General features: G+C 36.6%; 1 protein-coding gene across 8 annotated transcripts in view; it reads left to right on the forward strand.

The window, feature by feature from the left end:
• PLEKHA5 (pleckstrin homology domain containing A5) overlaps nucleotides 1-20,293 on the forward strand; it is a 253,695-nt gene that overhangs the window by 146,256 nt on the left and 87,146 nt on the right. For all 8 annotated transcript variants that reach the window (XM_043881507.1, XM_043881509.1, XM_043881501.1 and 5 more), the window contains 6 exons: nucleotides 864-947; nucleotides 1,828-1,948; nucleotides 4,537-4,641; nucleotides 6,917-6,989; nucleotides 13,969-14,069; nucleotides 18,036-18,151. In XM_043881507.1, coding sequence (XP_043737442.1) covers nucleotides 864-947; nucleotides 1,828-1,948; nucleotides 4,537-4,641; nucleotides 6,917-6,989; nucleotides 13,969-14,069; nucleotides 18,036-18,151 — 600 coding nt within the window. The remainder of the gene's footprint in view (nucleotides 1-863; nucleotides 948-1,827; nucleotides 1,949-4,536; nucleotides 4,642-6,916; nucleotides 6,990-13,968; nucleotides 14,070-18,035; nucleotides 18,152-20,293) is intronic.

The following is a 20,293-nucleotide window of genomic DNA, read 5'->3' on the forward strand; positions in this document are numbered from 1 at the left end:
TATTTTGGGCTTAGATAAATAGATTAGGATTTTTCTCCTCTCATATCTAGAAGACAGTAGTAGGCATAATCTTATCACTTGACCTAGGAAGAATAGTATTTCTTAGGCAAAGGTCTTATTCTCCAAAAAATAGCCACTCTTAAATCAAAGCAGTTTTTTTTTTCCCAGCAAGCATAAAAGGTAGATTTTTCTTTGTTTGTGTTGTTTGTATATCCATTTAAAAATTTTATTTACTCCTTCCATTTCTCCTCTTACATTTTTCTATAGCATACTTTCTTCAGATATAAAAATCTGTCCCTTTACATTATTTATGTCAAGATTTCTTTGTGAAACGACAATCCCATAAATTATTGCTCTTCCACTGCTGCAGTCTTTGTTTTAATATGCTGGTGCCCATCTTGTAGTGCTATTAGATTGATTTTTCCATGTTTGAATTTGACAGTGGGTCTCTATAATGTGCCTAGACTGGGATACAAAATAATGGATGTAGGTGGATACTCACACTTATTTTCTATTCATGGCCCACCTATCATGTAAAATGCAATGATTGTGGAGCCAGATCAACTTACTTTTGTTTATGAAAATAGAAGAACAAATTGAGGTCCTACTGTGGATGGGGGTGGGTTGGGAACTGGTGAGTCTAGCTGTGTTGTAAAACTAAGTTAGCATTCACACACGCATGTACATACAATAGACAGTAGAAAGGGTTATGTAGGAGTGTCAATGCCTGGGGCTTTGAATTGCATCGCCTTTACTCACTAACTTTATTGTTGCAATAAAGAAATTGGCTATTTCGCTACCTGGTATTTTGTAAAGTTTGTGGTAATAGTACATACATTTTCTCTTACTCTCTTTTCTTCCAGCCATAATGAAAGGAAAGTGACCTGTAAACATCCAGTCACCGGACAGCCGTCCCAGGACAATTGTATTTTTGTAGTAAATGAACAGTAAGTAAAGCGTTTCATGGAACACCTCTGCTCAAAATGGGGTCAGCATTCCAATTGCCGTTATCCGTGTTTAATACAGGGCAGTTGAACAGGTTTTAATCTGGACACTTGCAGTCAAGTGTAGTAACAGAATATATGGTAAACCATCTGTTTACCAAGTGTGGTATAGAAACATGGCTTAAAATTTTTTTCATGAGGAATGTAATTTCAGAAGCTATTTTTACAATAGCTCAAATACAGAGAATAAACTCAAGATCCCTGGATGCAAGGTCAGGGGGAACTAAACTTGGTCAGATTATCAAACTCATTTGAGCTTAGGTTTCTCATCCTTAAATAGAGATACTGGGAATTACCATTTCTCAGGATTTTTATAAGCATCAAGTGAAATTTATTTGAAAATAGTTTATAAATCTGTTCTCAAAAATTAGTTGTTGGTACCATTGTTATTATTTTCTTTTAGGGAGTTGGGAGAGGGCTGCTTCACTGCCTGTCTTATGGGATCTCGGTTCTTCAACCAAGGATCGAACCCGAGCCCTTGGCAGTGAAAGTGAGGAGTCCTAACCACGTGACCACCTGGGAATTCCCTCTCATTGTTATGGTCTTCTTGTAATTAAAATTTTAACATTCCAGTTAGATGACCGAGTAGCATATCTGTAAGAAGGCTTATTAAAATAAACATGATATTAACTTAAGTTGTGCTTAGTTATATTTCAAGTAGTTATAAATATTAAGCTGCAACTATAGAGCTTATTAAGCTCTAGCTAATACCTAGCTGTTTGGAAAAGTCAGACACCAGCATTGTTAGCTCCAGGAAAACGTTATTATAAAGTGGGTTACAGAAGCAGCACGTTCTAGGACTCTTGACATGTTATATTTTCAGGACTGTTGCAACCATGACATCTGAAGATAAAAAGGAACGACCTATAAGTATGATAAATGAAGCTTCTAACTATAACATGACTTCAGACTATGCGGTGCATCCAATGAGCCCTGTAGGGAGGGTAAGTTATTTTGCTTACTCTTAGTTATTGATAACTGGCATAATTGGTCGTATCCATTATTATTACTCTTAATGAACTTAGAATTATAAAATAATCATTTCATTTTTGCTATTACATGAATCTAAGTACATTTGAGGTAATTGGCATAAGAAGCAATGCATTGGAATATAAAGAAATAAGATGATATTTTAATAATTTAATGACTTACATTTTTAAAATACTATAGAGTTCTGATTTTGAGTTGTTTTACAAATATAATGGATGTTTGTGTGAGACAGTGGCAGTTTATTGAATCAACTTAAGTTTTAAAGGTGACAATTAATTCAGTGACCTAGAAATCCCATTATTAACTATGCCTAGAATGATATATATATATTCTATTTTATTCTATAATATTATATTATACTATTTTGTTAATGTAGAATCCATTACTGCTAAAAGGTTTCAAAACCCTATGCCAGTTGCTTGATGACTGAATTGTTTAGAATCCATTATGTGAAAAGTGTCATAGCCATATGCATACAGAAGTAGATGGTTTTTCTTTGTAATCAGAAACAAAAATACTGTTTAATCTATGATCTCAGACTTGTGTGGCTATAATAATTCATAGTTACTGCTTCTTGTACCATAATGTTAATGTTTTGATGTAGAATTTTAATATAAAAATGTCCTCAAACTCTTAGAAAATCTGCTAAATCTGAATAAATAGTTGCCTTAAAGTTACTACTTGGTGCCTAAATTAAGGATAGCAAGAGAATCAAAGGATGATAAAAGAATTGTCTTCATTTATTTAGAAAATAATTATGTATTTTATAATAGTAAAACAGTTGTAATAGTAAATTATGGTTACTGTAAAGAATACTTGTTAAGGTTTCTTTAATGAAATATTGTAGAATATTACAAGTAAGTATAAGTTTTCAAATAATGTAAATTATTTCTATTTCATATATGACATAAAGGATAACTGAACATCATAGTGCATTTTAATTAAAATCTAGAGAAATGACTGGTGGGTTGAGAGCTACTAAGTCATTGTCTAGAAAGAAAGTTGAATCTGTGCCTCACACTTTACACCCAGAATTTTCCAGATGGACCAGGTGTTTAAAATGGTAAAAAAACAAAACTATAAAAGCAGTACAGAAAACAATGGAAGTTTAAAAACAAAACAAAACACAACAGCAAACTCAGAATGCAGATGCGCTGTCTAAATATGGCAAATCCCAGAAGTCAAAAGAGAGAATGAGAAATTCAGCCACAGAAAACTATCATGTGTGCATAATATTGATAACTTATATGACACTTAAAGAAGAATACTGAGGAGTAGGTATTATATAGGCAATTATTTGAGGGGGAAAGAAAGACATTCTGTAACTATGAAAAGAGTTATCTACATGGATAGACACACATACATACACAGTGACATTAGTTGCCTAGAGTGTTTGGGCTGTTTGGATGCTGGAGTCTAGAGGTGAGAAATGGACTGGTCCTTCTACATCTTTTTGTACCATTTGAGATTTATACTGTGTTTTTATGCATTACTTGTTCAAGAGGAAATTAAAATTTATCCAGAAAAAAAAATGCCATGGTTGATATTGGACCTTAAAATTCTATTATGTACTAATATAAGTTTTACAAAAGGAGGTTCTAATGAAATGTGCTAGCTTTCCAAAGATTCTAGTAAGTTGAAAAATAAGAAATAAATTGATACTACTTACCTTCCTTGTTGCTGCTTCTGCTGAGTTGCTTCAGTCATGTCTGACTCTGTGCGACCCCATAGATGGCAGCCCACCAGGCTCCTCTGTCCCTGGGATTCTCCAGGCAAGAACACTGGAGTGGGTTGACATCTCCTTCTCCAACTTACCTTCACAGAGAAATTGAAATTCAGCTTCTTTTGTCTTTATGTTTGTTGGTTACCGCTATCATTCTGACCAAGATAAATTGTTTGGGTTAAACATAGCAATATTTTAAAAGATTATGTGTACTTTTAAGAATATGGTAAACACCATCTGGCTGGCATCATTCAAGTTCAGAGTTGTCCGTAAAGAAGAAAACACTACGTGACATTAAGCAGTTCCTCCCAGTCTTGTTTTGACTTGATGTGATATGTTTGTTTATATTTTATCTGTGAGATTTGCTCTTGTAACTTGACACTGTTGACTTTCTTTAATTGGGACAACACTGTTAACTGCAGATAGAAGTCAAAAAGTTCTGTCATTTGGTTTATTCTTTAAAATGTGTTAATATAATTTTTACTCAAGGTTCATTTTATTTAGCACGTAGGGCAAAATACTGCCATACACTGTGCCTTTTTAAAAATTGTTCCTGAAAATTTTAAAGGAGAGGACTATGTGATCCTTTTGTAATATCCTTGAAGAGGAAAAGCCTTTGTGCAGAATTCTTATACTTGAAACAACTAAGACACAAAAGCAGAGTTGCAACAATTCATCTGAAAAGATTAAATCTTGGAAGTTTCAAAGAAATCTGGAGAAGAGATTTTAAAAAGTTAAAATTATGAAGATAAAAAGTAAACTCAATATCTAGGCATTAATACCATATTTCCTGTTGGGCTTTTTTCCTGTTTTTTTTAGACTTCACGGGCCTCAAAAAAAGTTCATAATTTTGGGAAGAGATCAAATTCAATTAAAAGGAATCCTAATGCACCTGTGGTCAGACGAGGTTGGCTTTATAAACAGGTATTTTTTTTTCCCCTGTTTGATGTGAAAAAAGAAGAGAATATAGGGAAACCTTTTCAGCTGAAGGTCCTAAGACAATTGTATAAAGTGGAGAAGAAACTGTAGAGTTAATTATCCAGGTTCTTCCCTTTTTATTACCATGAAGAGTGTTAGGGGAACAGTGAAAAACGAAATGTAATGGGTGTTACCTGGAACAGAAGTATTGTGTGTGTGTGTGTGTGTGTGAGAGAGAGAGGTATTTCTAAATTTGAAATTAAATGTATGTTGTATGAAAATGTTAGGAATAACATGCTAAGATCTTCTAGGCAGAAATATTTTTTCAGTGGAAAAAAATAGAGTTGTTCATTTTTCTATTATAAAAAGGTACAATTATGTACTTCTCTGCTTTGATTTATAGAGAAATTTGATGATAATTTGAGATTTTTCTGAGTTTTGCTTCCATGCCCTCAAAACTACTCTTTCAAGTGTCTGCTTTTTTTCTTTTTCTTTTCTTGTTTATCTGTTTGCCCAGGCATAGGTCACTCTTATACCCTCATAAGTAGGGGTTTACATTGTTCCATTATCTGGAAAACCTGGTAACTAAGCTTTTTTGGAACCTTATTAGTTTTGTAATTGACAAGGATGTGTGTACATTGGACTTGGTGGCATCTGTTTTGATTGCTGAGAGGCTGTTTTCTTTTTCAGTTTCTGGTTTGCATCTGGATTTCAAATAAATGACCTCCAGATAACTGAGATAACAGCACTCAGGACCTTTATCTTCCTTTGTTCTATCTTTCTGGTTCTACATGTATGCAGATGATGTTAGTTAAATATTAGTTCATTAATAGTGCTAATTTACTCTGTCAAATAATGCTAATTGCTTTCAGATGACCTAATAATTATATTCATTAAAATTCACTATGAGTTCATTGTGAAACATTCATTAGACATTGTTCCACCTGACAATTGGATGGCAACTAATCTAACGTATTGGAAGTAGACCCACTTAAAATCCGGAGAATCCCCATTCGAGCAAATTAATTTTGCCAATTTCTGACTGCATTGATTGACTGTGTAACTTGGATACCAACTTTTAATTTTTATTTAAAGTTCACTTAACTGTATTTTAACCATCTGACATTTAAACTTATCCAAGCTGAAAGATTTTTAACTAGACTTTCTAATGAGTCCAAATTCTGTTCAAATAGCTAAATGTGGTATTGAGCTTTGTAGAAGATATGGGACTCCTTACTTAAAATGATTGCTGTTCTTAGTTCTTGATCCCTTGGTTAATTTAGTATTGCCAAACTCTACCAACAAGTTTCTCTACTCCTGAGTATTTATTCTGTAATAGGTATGTAGCTTACAGAGAATATTTGTAGAACTGCTTAAAAATCTAAATTTTGAAATTACCTATACTAAAGAAATAGTTAATTACAAAATTGAAAATACATATTTTGAGGGGGGTGCTTTCCTTAGTGTACCTGTAAATTTTAGGGACGAAATCTCTTACTTAAGAGATTTTTACCCATATAATTTCTTCAGTTCTGAAGGCATCCTTAAGTGATGGGCACAACTAGAAATAAGAAATATTAATCAACACACATACAAACTGGCTTCTTTTTTACCTATTTATGTCTGTGTTTCATTTTCTCCTGTGGTTTTTGCTTTATTGCATGTGGGAAGGTAATTTTTATTTAAATTGTAGTTTTGTTTGAACTTGGTATTTTTATTACCTCAATTACTTAGAAAAAGCTGCCAAGTGGGTGCTCTCTTCTGCAGGATAAGCAAAACCCAGACTGGATATGTAAGAGGAAAAAAATGTTTATTAAATGTGTTTGTATGCTAAGTTTCCTTCACGCACAATCATTCTAAGTCACATTACTTTTGGAATAATTTCAAATCACACACTTTTCTTCATGTTGAAGATGAACATATTTATTAAATCTGACTTACCAGAGTGCACACACTACCGCACAGTTACATTATTCTCATGTTAGCAGACGTGTTCAGATTGCTTGCAAATACGAAACCAAATCAGACTGCTTCAACAGAATTCCTTTTTATATGGCAGTATTCTTCGTCAAAGACCAGTGTACTTAGAAATACGTTACCATGATACAAATCCCTGGAAAACTACCCCAACATTTTGATTAGGGTTTTAGTTAGATTTCTGTGCAGCATATATCAAACACACCTTGTTTTAAGAGCTTATTTTAAGTAAATGCACCAGAAACAAGTTTTCACTTTCTGAAATGAAAAAGAAATAACCCTTTATCATGCTGATCTCATGCAGGACAGCACTGGCATGAAGCTGTGGAAGAAACGCTGGTTCGTACTTTCTGATCTCTGCCTCTTCTATTATAGAGGTGAGTTTACTACCAGAAACTGTAGAATGTATGTGAAGCATCAGATACTCTTTCAAAGAAAAAAATTAGAAATCATTTTACTATTTTATTATCAACAAATTGATATCAAGAAACTCTTGATATGTGTGGTATGTGTGTGTTAGTCACTCAGTCATGTCCAACTCTTTGTGACCCCATGGACTGTAGCCCACCATACTCCTCTGTCCTTGGGATTCTCCAGGCAAGAATACTGGAGTGGGTTGTCATTCCTTTCTCCAATTGACGTATGTAATTTGAAGTAAATAAGGTGGGGAAGAAGGCAATATAGTGCTTCAAACTGAATGGTCTTAGTTTTAGTCTGGTTTTTGTAATCTGTTTCTGCTCAGCTGATTTGTTTTATATGAAGAGCATGTGAGTATTCACTCTATAATGTTATCCTTGAATGCAGTGCCTAATAGATAAGAAAACATTAATTTGATGGGATTCTTTTTATATGTCAGTTTTGTCACATCTAGCCATTGGTCCACTAGACACGCCATTCTTCCCAGCAAATGATTTTAGAGCACTAGAGACTACTATGATGTATTAGCAAATAAGAAAAATAGCAAAACATTTATTTATTATGATCCCTTCCAGTACGCCCTCTCTGTCTCTGTCTCTCTCTCGCACACACACTTTTCTTTTAAACAATGGCAACCCCTTTGAAATGAGAAAGTTGCAAAAGGGATTAATAGCCTACAAGTTAGGCTATTAATGTTGATGGAGAAGTAAAGGTATTAATAAAAGCAGTCTTCATTTGTATCTCTGTCTCATTTGTTTTAATGTTTTTGTAGGCTTTAGTAAGTTGTTTATTAATGCAAAGTCAGAGTCCAGAGAAGTCTCTGTTCACGTGCCATGTTTATCTGTTAGTTTCCCCAAAGTTGGTGCAAAGCAGTGCAAAGGGATGCCATGCTCCCCTAGAAATCTGCTTCAGCTACAATATAAAATCATGAATCTGGACAGCCAGCCCTTCTTCCATACTTTAAAATCTGGTTGGAATCAGTCAGTATATAGTTACCAATTTACATACCACAAAATACAGTAGGATTTTAGAGCCTATTAGCAGTTTTAAAATTTACTTTGTGATTGTCCCCCCCAAAAAAGGTGGGGCAGAATTCTGTGGTCACCTATCAAAGCAGCATATGCGAATTGACCTTCAAAATTTGAAATTACTAGAATTGTATTCATCTTTTTTTCCCCCACTGAATACCAAGATTGAGAAATACTGCTGAGTCAGAATTAACCAAACCTATAAAATTTCATGTTTGGCATAGAGATATTGGTTGGGCTGCAATTGTGGTATTATCTTTAGTTAAGTGCAAGACTTAAAATTTTCTTTAAAGGTTTTCCCAGTCTTTCAGAAAGTCAGTGTTTGTAGCTCATATCTTATTCCTAAGCTTATAATTTGTACTTTTCTTTTTTTTTTTTTCAGTATGTTTTATAGACTAAATTTAGGACTTTAGGAACAAGAAAGTGTTTGCTGCTTCTCATATAAAAAATTTTTTAATGTTAATTTGCAAGAGAAAGAACACTAAATTCCTTGCCATTTGATATTATTGCTTTTGGAAGTGTGCTTGCTACTCATCACTTTTACTAAAATAAAATAACTTAATGTAATTTGACAAAAGTAAAGGTGAATTCCAAAGTCATGTTGAGTATGAGATTCCATATCATTTTTAAACATAATGTGTTTTGCACTCAATACATCTATTAATTATAGTGCAGTTTCCCCAGACAGGAGAAATATGAAAAAGAAGAAAATATAGAAAGGAAAGAAATATCACTTAACTCACCTCTGTTCTTCAGATGGTTGGAAAGAGGCATATGATACTACACTTTTGCTACTTTATCAACAGGAAATGTTAGATTTTAAATGACAACTCAGATTTTAGTGAAAAGTTTCAATAGAGTGTTTACCGTTTGCTAAGCACATAACATTATGATCTACTGCATCTCTTCCTCACAGCCAGCTGAACGTGAAAAGTGAAAGCGTTAGTCACTCAGTCGTGTACGACTCTTTGTGACCCCATGGACAGTAGCCCACAGGGCTCCTCTGTCCGTGGAATTCTTCAGGCAAGAATACTGGAGTGCGTAGCCGTTCCCTTCTCTAGGGGATCTTCCCAATACAGCCACCTGATAAGGTGGCAAATCTCATTTGACACAGTCACACAGGAGGAAACTAAGGGCACAAGGTCTAGTAGCTGACCTGAGGTCTCGCCTAGCAAGTCTCAAGAGCCAGGATTTGCACCCAGGCACTTGGCCTAACCACAGGTTTTTGCCCCACCCAAATCTTATGTTCTCTTTTTTTTCTTGGCCACACCATGGGGCTTGTAGGGTCTTAGTTCCCTGACCAGGGATTGAACCCTGGGCCCACAGCAGTGAAAGCACAGAGTCCTAAGCATTACACCACTAGAGAATTCCTAATCTCGTCTTCTCTTGTGCATTGAGTACGGCAGCCCCATTCATTTCTTCTGTATCTCTCCAAGCATCTAATATTCTAACATTTAGAGTGTGCTGTCAGAAATTTTTAACAGATCAGTCTGTGTTTTACAGATATGGGAAATAATACAGTGAGAGAATAAGAGCTTTGCTGCTTTTTTTTTTTTTAACAATAGAATAGCATCCAATACCAGATGGAAGCCCAGGTTCACTGTTCTTTACAAAACTGTGATAAAGCACGGAAATTGCTCTGTTCTGTAGTCAGTCTATTGATGAAACTTAAAACGGGATATAATTCACTCAGCAAATATTTATTGAGCAAGACCTAGTTCATTCCAGGTATTATTAAAATAGCAGTGAAAGAAAGCTTCCATAAAGCTTGCAATCTTGAGAGGTCAGGGAGACAGTGGATCCACCCAGATAAATAAACATGACCACAGTAAGTGCTTTTAGGAGAAGAAGGTCATGATACAAAAGAAGGTCACGGGGCAGGAGCTTGTTTGGATTAGGACTCTGAGCAGACGGTTTAGGTAGCAAGATCCCAATGACAAGAAGGAACCAGAGTGAAGCAGAGTATGTCAGACAGGAGGGATAATAGTGCAAAGGCCTTGTGGTAGAAAAGTGTTGGGCATGTTGAAGGAGCAGGAAGAAACCAGTGACCCAAGCTCTAGGGTTAGCAGTAGGGAAAGAGATGGACGGGAGAAGTGGAGATCGCACCCATGTAGGATGCTATTGGAGTTTAGATTCTGCCCAAAATGCCACAAGGAAGCGACTGTACATTTTTAATCACAAGAGTGATGTGCTTTAATTTACATTTTCGAAAAGCTCACTCAAGCTGCTGTTGAAGTGAAAGTGAAAGTCTCTTAGTTGTGTCTCAAAGTTGACTCTTTGCAGTCCCATGGACCATACAGTCCCATGGACCATACAGTCCATGGAATTTTCCAGGCCAGAATAATAGAGTGGATAGCCTTTTCCCTTCTCAAGGGGATCTTCTCAACCCAGGGATCAAACCCAGGTCTCCCTCATTTCAGGCAGATTCTTTACCAGCTGAGCCACAAAAGAAGCCTAAGATTACTGGAGTGGGTAGTTTATCCCTTCTCCGGGGGATCTTCCCGACCCAGGAATTGAACCAGGGTCTCCTGCATTGCAGGCAGATTCCTTACCAACTGAGCTATCAGGGAAGCCCCAAGCTGCTGTTAGGAAACAGGTTATGAAGTAGAAGGTAGGAAACAGAGTTAGGAGACTTTGTGTAGAAATGATGGTGGCTTCAGACTAGGATGGTAGCCGCAGTGAGCTCTTTTAATGCACCAGACATCTTAATAGGTGGTAAGATGCAGAAGTCAACAATATAGACTCCTCTCCTTCTGGAGCTCACAGATCAGCTAAAGGAGTCTGAGAAAGAATGTTGTAGTATTCAGTTGTGTTGAAGGCTGTTGACCAGGCCTGTACAAGGAAGGGGTCAGGAAAGAAGGTTGATCTAGAGACAAATGACTTGCTTAGTACATACACAGCATGAGTGAGCATGGCATATTTGTAAAATAACACATAGAGCTTAAGGAATAAAGATTATACCTGAAGACCTAGCAAGAGGAAAGGCTAAAAAGTAGATCAAGGTGTGAAAGGCGTTTGTTTGTCATTCTAGTAAATTTAAACTCCTGTATTGAACACAAAACTAGCATTGAGATCAAGTGTACATTTTAGAAAAATCATCCCAGCACTTGAACTACAAACCAGGAGTTGATTAGTCGCTAAGTCTTGTCCGACTCTTTGTGACCCCATGGACTTTAGCCTGCCAGGCTCCTCCGTCCATGGGATTTCCCAGGCAAGAACACTGGAGTGGGTTGGCATTTCCTTCTCCAGGGGATCTTCTCTGTCCAGGAACTGAACCTGTGTCTCCTGCATTGGCGGGCGGATTCTTTTCTTTTGAGCCACCTGGGAAGCCCAAAAGCCAAGACAACAGTCAGCATGATATTGAAGTATTCTGGGTGAGGAATAGTAATTAGTAACAGTATTCCAGTCTATAAGTTATTTACCCACTGTAATTGTATGTATGTCTTATGTTGTTCCCAAACTTCTTTGAAGCAGAAGAAGAAATGGGGGATCTAAAATATCATTTGAATCCACTAACATGTTGAGATTCTCAGGTTGTGTTCCCCAGGAAGCAAGCCTTGAGATGGAGATCAGCGTGCAAGAGGCTTTCTGAGGAGTGGTCTTGGTATCAGGACCTGGGGCTGGGGAGGAAGGGAAGTAGGACAGCACAGGAGGAGGAGTTAGGCTTCCCTGCAGTCCGGAAAAGACCTGGCTGACCCCCAATCCCTGACAAGGAGTTCATTCTTTCTACAAACATCAAGTACCTTCCCTTGGCTTGACCAGAGTACGAGGCCCTCTGGGTGATTGAAACTAAGACAGTTACCTAGGTAGAGAACTAAAAAAATGCTGTGATTAAGAACATTTAGGGCTTCCCTGGTGGCTCAGATGGTAAAAAGTCTGCCTGCAATGTAGGAGACCTGGGTTCAGTCTCTGGGTGGAGAAGATCCCCTGGAGAAGGGAATAGCTACCCACTTCAGTATCCTTGCCTGGAGAATTCCATGGACAGTGGAGCCTGGTCTGCTATAGTCCTTGGGTCTCCAAAGAGTCAGACACAACTGGGCAACTAACACTTTGACTTTCTAGAACATATAAGTAATCTAGCATATGACTCTTTGGATAGTCATTTGACGGATGGAGATTTTATACAATAATGGCAGTTGTTACTGAACTCGTAGTGTGGGCTGAGTGCATCATTGCAGTCCTTCTGTCTGTTAACTCATTTAACCCTCCCAGCACGTTCCTTTGTGGCAAGTCCTGTTTTCCTCAGTTTTGTGACAGATGACACTGAGATACCCAGCATCCGGTAGCCTGGCAAGATCTTACCACTACTTAGAATCCGACTGGGAAACAGTCCATGATAATCGGTGAAGTCACCCTATGCTTATTACCTCTGCATATTCTGAAATAACTTTAGGAAGGTCTATTTTCCTGTTATGCAACATAGAAGAATTTATTATTTGATAAAAAATGATTTTTTAATAAAGATGACTTCATGAGCTGTTTCCGATTATGTTCTATATAAACATAAAATCAGATTTAAAATTAGAATGTGACTCATTCTTTTAAATTGTCATTCTTTATAATTGTTGTCTGCTTTCTGCCCCCCCCCCCTGTTTTTTTTGCCTTTCAGAATAAATCTGCACTTTTGTTCATTCTGTCTTGTATTAGAGAACTAATGAATGAGTATAATAGAGTAAAAGCAAAATTTTGTTCCACTGTTATGAGAAGAGTTACTGAAATGAACCTCTAATGTGACTTTTTTCTTTTGGAAGTTTCAACATATATTCTAGAAATGAGGGGAAAATAAGTGAAATCCCTTGTTAAGTTTATAATAATAATAAAAAAAAACACAGCAAACCTAATAAAAAGAATTATTTCTAATTTATGATTTTTCTCATTGGTGAGTTCACCAGCCTAATGCATAGCTTTTATTAACTTGTCTTATGCGTCTCTTAACAATGTACTATATATTTCAAGTTTCATAGAAGTCTCTGCCCCCAAGCAGCAAGTTAATAATGTGAATCTATACTGTGCCAGAAAGAATATTTTGACATTTTCCTAGGTATATTTTATGTACTTGCCTTGTACTCTGTGATTTTTTCTCCTAACTTTATTGTGTATCACAGTGACTGGTAAAAACAACCCTTCAAGGATCCATGTTTAAGAAGCATATAATTTTTCTAGCGTAGTTTAAAAGATGTTTTTATGTATATATATTCATGTATTCAAAAATGTTTGAGCATCTACTATTGTTCTAAGTGTCTTCGTGGAGTTTACATTCTAGTCAGGGAGAGGAAGATGATAAGTAAAAAATAAAACATGCAGTGTTTCAGAGGTATTAGGGCAGATCTTGAGGGTCATTGTGGTGGATTTCCAGAAAGAGAAGAGAGGGTTCTGGGACAGATCAGGATGGAAGCACTTCAAAATAAAGCAGTCAAGAAAGGGTTCATTGATGAGACATGGAACAAAGTCTGAAGGTTGTGACGAGATAGCCATGCCTGTCTGGGCTTTAAAATGGTTCCCCGTTTAAATCCTATGGGAAACATGGGTGGATTCATTTTGTAAATTTTCAGCGTCACCACTTACACGCTAATGTAGTTTCAGTGAATCACATGTCAGAGGACTTTGTAGAATGCAGTCTATATGCCAAACAACGGTATGCCATTTTTGTGTCTAATTGACTTTTTTCTGATATGTGGGCCAAGTTCTGATTTGCTTAAGACAGGGAATTTTGTTGAAAGTAAAGCAGTATATATATACTCCACTATTTAATGTTTTCCCTTAAAGCCTGACAATATAATACATGAATTGAATAAATCACACAAATTTATATATGAAAGTCTTTTGGTTTTATCAGAGTAAGTTTTGAGAAAATTTATTCTGCTTCATGAGAACATTGAAAATTCTAATCAAATGTTCAATTACCTCTCAGATGAGAAAGAAGAGGGTATTCTGGGAAGCATACTGTTGCCCAGTTTTCAGATAGCTCTGCTTACCTCAGAGGATCACATTAATCGCAAATATGCTTTTAAGGTAAGGACATAGTCATACATTTTTTTTCTGAATTTGAATCTGGCATTGGTTAAGAAATGGATATTGACTGTGGATTATCACAAAAAGACATTTTGGTTACAGTTGATTATCACAAAAAGGCCTTTTAGTTACAGTCATTTTTAATATTTAAAATACAGTAGTGGTCTTAGGGTGGAGGAGAAGAGTGGACCTTTGATTAGGAAGCCGCACATGCTGAAGTATTAACGGCCCAGGTGTCTTCTGTGCCTGCTCTCAAGTGATTCTAGATCAGGGGTCCCCAGTCCCCAGGCCACAGAGCTGTTAGGAACCAGGCCACACAGCCTGACGGTGAGAGGCAGGTTAGCAGGTGAAGCTTCACCTTATCTACCGCCCTTCCCTATTGCTTGTGTTAACTGCCTGAGCTCCAGCTTCAGTCAGATCAGCAGAGCCATTAGATCTCATAGGAGCTTGAACCCTACCGTGAACTGTGCCTGCGAGGGATCTAGGTTGCGGGCTCCTTATGAGAATCATCCTGAAACCATCCCTCCCTGGGTTCATGGAACAATTGTCTTCCGTGAAACTGGTCCCTGGTGCCACAAAGGCCGGGACCACTGGGCTAGATATAGCAAATATGTTAAAATGCTAATGATTGATAGATACAACTGTGGGTATCCTGGTGATCATTGTATTGTTCTTTAAAAGTTACTGTATGTTTGAATTTTTTCATAATCAACTTGGGGATAATGTGTTTTGTAACCTCATATATGTGCACTCATGATTTTAAAGAATATTTGCAAAGGTGCTTTTAGATCTAAGTACATCATGAACATCAGATAGTTTTGAGAGCCTGTTGAAGATGAGACATTAAATCTATTATTAAATCTAAGCAGACTGGAGCTCGCCTCCCCTAACTAATAATACCCACCCATCTGTGATGAGCCGATAAGAGGCCCCTTTAATCTAAGTCGGTTATTTTGTTGCTATTGTTTTCAAAAACCATGCTGCATTCTTTGCTTTATGATGATGGCTGAAATAAATTTCGGAAGTCACCTATTCTTTTAAGTCAGTTTTAAATTTAGAACTCTTGAGGGTTTTCATGTAAATTTTTAACTTTTAGGAAAAGAGGGAATATAAGGGTAACGTAGCCTGTTATTTAATAATGAAAATGTGTGTACCATTATAAAATTGAGTCAATCTGTAGTTCCTATCCACTTTTAAAGAATAGTCAGGACTACAGCTGAGCTACAACTTTTGCCAGTTAACGTGTTGCATTATTAATTACAGAGAAAAGACTGGGAAAGGCAGAGTGGCGGGAGGGTTGTAGGTGGCCTCAACCAGAAGATGATATCCAAGCAAAGACCACTGGTTATGAAGGCATAAGCTCCCCATCTCAGTATGTTACAACAGCGTTTAATACCAATAAGTCAAAATAATAACTTTTTAAAATACAATGCCAAACTCTCTGATACTGACAGTTACTGGGGCACTGGTTTAAATTCTTTTGTTTGCTCATCAACTTAGCAAATGTTTATTGAATTTGTACTAGACAGGACATTTTGCTCAGGTCTTTGACTCTAAATATATATATATATAGATTTTTTTTAAAATGTCAATAAATATGATGTTAAAACACCATTAAAAGTGATCATGTATGAGTATATTGTCTCTGTAATTATTTAGTTTAATTTTGATTGTATTTTATCTGTAACAAGATAATGGTTTCTGTTTTCAAATTCTCTCCTCCACGATGTTGTTTTCTCTGAATTTATGAGCCGTGTTTACTACTACGTCTGTTGGCGTTGATCCTACTGCTTTTACAGTGGTAAGTAGAAAGTAGAGACAGTTGTTGAACAACACTGTGGAACTTAAAAGCTAAATCGGGAACTTTGCCATCATATTCCCATTTGACAGATCGCAAGCTTGGGTGTGGTTTGTTAGTGTCTTGAGCCCTGGCCACAACTGGAATGCTGAGCGCCAGCCCAGCATTCCTTCCACTCATCACAGATAAGGGCAGTGGGTCTTTATCCATCTCTCCCAAACCTCCCTTAGTCTAGTCTAGAGACTTTGTGGTGGTTTTAATCATTCTAACAATACATAGCGCTTGAACTGATTCTTTCTCATGGTTTCCGTATACCATTTTATACCCCTTCCACAGTCAAGTGATATTTGTTGGTTCTGTAAGTTAATTTGCTCAGTGTATTGATTGAATTTATTTACATCCTGATTCTGAAAAAGGTTTTCAAGAAGCTCATTTGACGCTGTAGATAAAGCAGACAGTCAGGATCTCAGAGTGAATGAAGTCTGTTGCTCCGGGTCTTGTCCTTGCATCTCTGTAGAGTAACTCTTCCTTTTGCCTCATTCTATGCTGAAATAATTTGTGTCTATTTATCCTTGTCTTTCAGTGTCTACTAGGGAGTTGTCACAGGCTTTTTAAAATTTATTTTATTTACTTACTTATTTTTGACTGCACTGGGTCTTGGTTTCTACGTGGGCTTTCTCTAGTTGCAGCGAGCAGAGTTTACTCTCTAGTTGCGGTGCGTGGGCTTCTCATTGCAGCGGCTTCTCTTGTTGCGGAGTGTGAGCTCTAGCGCATGGGCTCAGCAGTTGTGTTCCATGGGCCTGGTTGCCCCCAGGTATGTGGGGTCTTGCTGGACCAGGGATTGGCAGGCAAATTCTAACCTACTGTACCACCAGGGAAGTCCGTCACAGGCATTTTAAGTGGAAATTAAGAATGTTTCAGGACTTAACTGGTGGTACAGTGGATAAGACTCTGCCTGCCAATGCAGGGGACATGGGTTTGATCCCTGACCAAGGAAGATTCCATGTGCACGGAGCAGCTAAGCCCATGCGCCAACAACTACAGAACACGCGTGATGCACCTGCTGAAGCTAGTGCACCCTAGAGCCCATGCTCTGCAACAAGAAGAGCCGCTGCAGTGAGAAGTCCCCGCTCGCCACAACTAGAAAAAGCCTGTGTGCAGCAACGAAGAAAGACCCAGCACAGTCAAAAAAATAAAAATAATAAATAAATAAGTTAGGGGGAAAAAAGAATGTTTCTCTCACCTTGGCCTTTGTTATCTTTCTTTTTTTTTTCCTTTTTAAAAAAATTTTTTATTAAAGTCTAGTTGATTTGCAGTGTTGTGTTAATTGGCCTTGGTTTTCTACTCAACATACAACTACTGCTGCTGTCCATCCTCGCCTTGGTGGCCCAGGGCTAAGCTGAGTGTCCTTGCACTTGGGAGCTGCCCCTCAGCAGGGCCTCCCTGACGTTGTTTTCCCTCTGCTTCTCTGGGTGGAGGCATATTAAACCACTTACTGGTGATACAGGGCTTCTTCCTCAAACCTAGAGCATTTATATTTTACTCTGATACTTGAGAAGAAAACCTAAAGGGCAGTACCATTTGGGGTCATTTATAAATCTTTTATGTTTGTGTATAGGTGTCTATAATGATTGGCCAAAATGCTTTGAGAGCAGCAACTTTTAAGGGCTGAAGGAATTGCTGCCACAGGAGGGAAATGCTATTAGTGACTTTAGTTGCTGCTTGCTGTGGAACATTCTTGAACAGAGAGATGTGGATTATAAATAGAAATTGCTTGGGGTGTGTCCATGGAACAGGGTTGGCCAGGTGGTTTTTTTTCTTACCTCCTTCTCCTACCTTCCCTTCCTTTAAACCTTTTTTTTTTTTCTTTTTTAAGAAAATGAAAAATGGTAAAGACAGGAGGAAAAAAATGTAAGATGTGTATATTTTTTCAATATTGAATGGTGTTTTTCTGAAGTCCCTCATTTCTATATCTATATGTATTGGTTGGCCAAAAAAGTTAATTCATGTTTTTCCATAACATCTTTGGCCAACCCAATAAGACAAGTCCCCTTTCTTTGAAACTTGATAGTAATGGTCTGTGTAAGGAGCCACTGAACTTTCTTTCTTTCTTTTACTTTTACAGGTGCCATATTTCTATTTAAAATGATCGTGTCATTTTCAATCAGGCTGCCCATCCGAACATGCGGACCTACTATTTCTGTACTGACACAGGAAAGGAAATGGAGTTATGGATGAAAGCCATGTTAGACGCTGCCCTGGTGCAGACAGAACCTGTGAAAAGGTAAAGGCTTGTAGGGAAAGCAGTGGTGATTTCCACTTATATTTTATCCCCTGCCTTGCAAATAAATACATCATTGTCATAGTACATGTCATTTTAGTAGTCATGATACAGAACCATTTCTTCCCCAGAAAGCAAGGATTAAGTTCATCTTCTATATTAAATCAATACACCTTTAGTTGGTTTGAGATGCCATCTGCATTTTTATTCCACCTTCCCTCTTTATTCATTCTCACCTATCCATGTACTGAGGTGAATCCCAAATCCTAACATTCCAACTGAATGTTCTTTCTTCTTACAGAATTACCTTTAATATCCGGTAAGTACATTTTTAATTGCTATCTTAAAAGTACACAAAACAGTGTCTCTTAAGGTTCTGAATCTTAGACGAGAATTTATATTCATGAAGTTAATTTCACTGTGTTTTTATATTATGTTGTATATTTCTCAAGTTTAATCATTTGAAATAAAAGTTTTTGATATGTTTCATTTCTTCAGTGTTTCCGGGATATTTCTGATTGTTTCATGATGAATGTCTCCAGAAAATAGTTCATCGAGCATCTAGATTATTTCTAAATATATCTACTTCTTAATGAATTCTACCTTCTTTCTTTTAAAACTCCACGACTTAGATTCTTTTGTTATATAAATGTGTACTGTTAAAATTGATGTAAGTGTGATTTTTCCCCCCTGCCTTAACATATGAATCATTTTAATATTCAACTATATTAAAAGCTAATGAGAGGAAATCAGCTTCTAAAATATGTAAATAGTAGCTGAATTATGAGCTTTTGGCATTTTTTTAATATATTTCTATAATTTGGATGAAGATCTATGATACAGTTAAATTTTTCTTTGAGTCAACAACAGTTGAGCACATATATAAGGAAGATTGCTAACTTGCACGTCTGGTCTTTTTGCTGTTTTCTCAGGAAATTAAAGTCTTTTGAGGTGTTGGTTAAAAGATTCAAGTTAATGCTGTATAAGTAAATTTATGTTTATCTATTTCAGATCAGTTTAACCAGTCACTAGTAATTAGAGCTAGGCAAAAGTATGCAGAGAAAGGAAAGAAGGTCCAAGATTGAACTCTGGGACACCTATTTTTAAGAATAGCTACCTCAAACATAATGCATTTTCTAGGTTGAGAGCTAATAAAGGGAAAATCTGTTTTTGGAATTTCATGTGTAAAAATGACCTGGATGGACATAAAGATGAGACTATTATGACTGAGAGCTAGAGAAAATTTGTTAGGTGAAAAAACATGAATTGAAAATCTTAGGATAAAACTAACTTCAGATAATATTAACTTTCAGGGAATTGTTTAGAATACAGAAATCAATATAGTCATTAAAATATATGATTTCTAGATAATTTCAGTTTCATATATTGCACTTATCCCAGAATTTCAACTTCTATTTTCTTTTCTTGTATTTTCCAGTCTAAAAACTAATAATTACTCCTAATTTATGCTGTTAAAGATGATATTCAATATTGTTTCTTGACTCTGGACAACTATTTGTTGATTATCTGCCCATAGCAATTTTTAGCCAGTTGTGTTGATATAATTTGCCCAGTTAGCCAGGAATTATTGAATACCACCTACGTGCCCGACCTGGTGTCAGTCACCATCATCCTGTAGAAATTACATCTTCTGGGAACTTGCCTAGTGATCCAGTGGCTAGGACTCCATGCTCCTAATGCAGGAGGCCAGAGTTCGATTCCTGGTCAGGGAACTAAGATCCCACATGCCACAACTAAAGATCCCGCATGCTGCAACTAAGAGCTGGAGCAGCCAAGTAAATTAATTTTAAAAAAGGAATAAAGAAAGAAATTACATGTTTTATTCTATCTCTAGCTCATTTATGAAGTATTTTAACCTATGACCTGCAATGTCATCATTCCCCAATGGGCAGGCCATTGATGGCATTAAAAAATTCTAAGCATAATATACATTCTCTGAATAATTTTCTATCTCTTGGCCCATTATTATCATTTTCTATATTTGCATGTATCTTCTGCAGTAACTTAAATGTTACTTTTTAAAATTAGATCACAGGTTTTACATTATTTATGTTATCTTAGCATACATTTTTGAATCAGTTTTGGTTCCATTTAGAGAGAAGTCAGCATGTGTCTTTTTTGATT

This window comes from Cervus elaphus, chromosome 22 (genome assembly GCF_910594005.1).
Source record: "Cervus elaphus chromosome 22, mCerEla1.1, whole genome shotgun sequence".
Classification (NCBI taxonomy): Eukaryota; Metazoa; Chordata; class Mammalia; order Artiodactyla; family Cervidae; genus Cervus; species Cervus elaphus.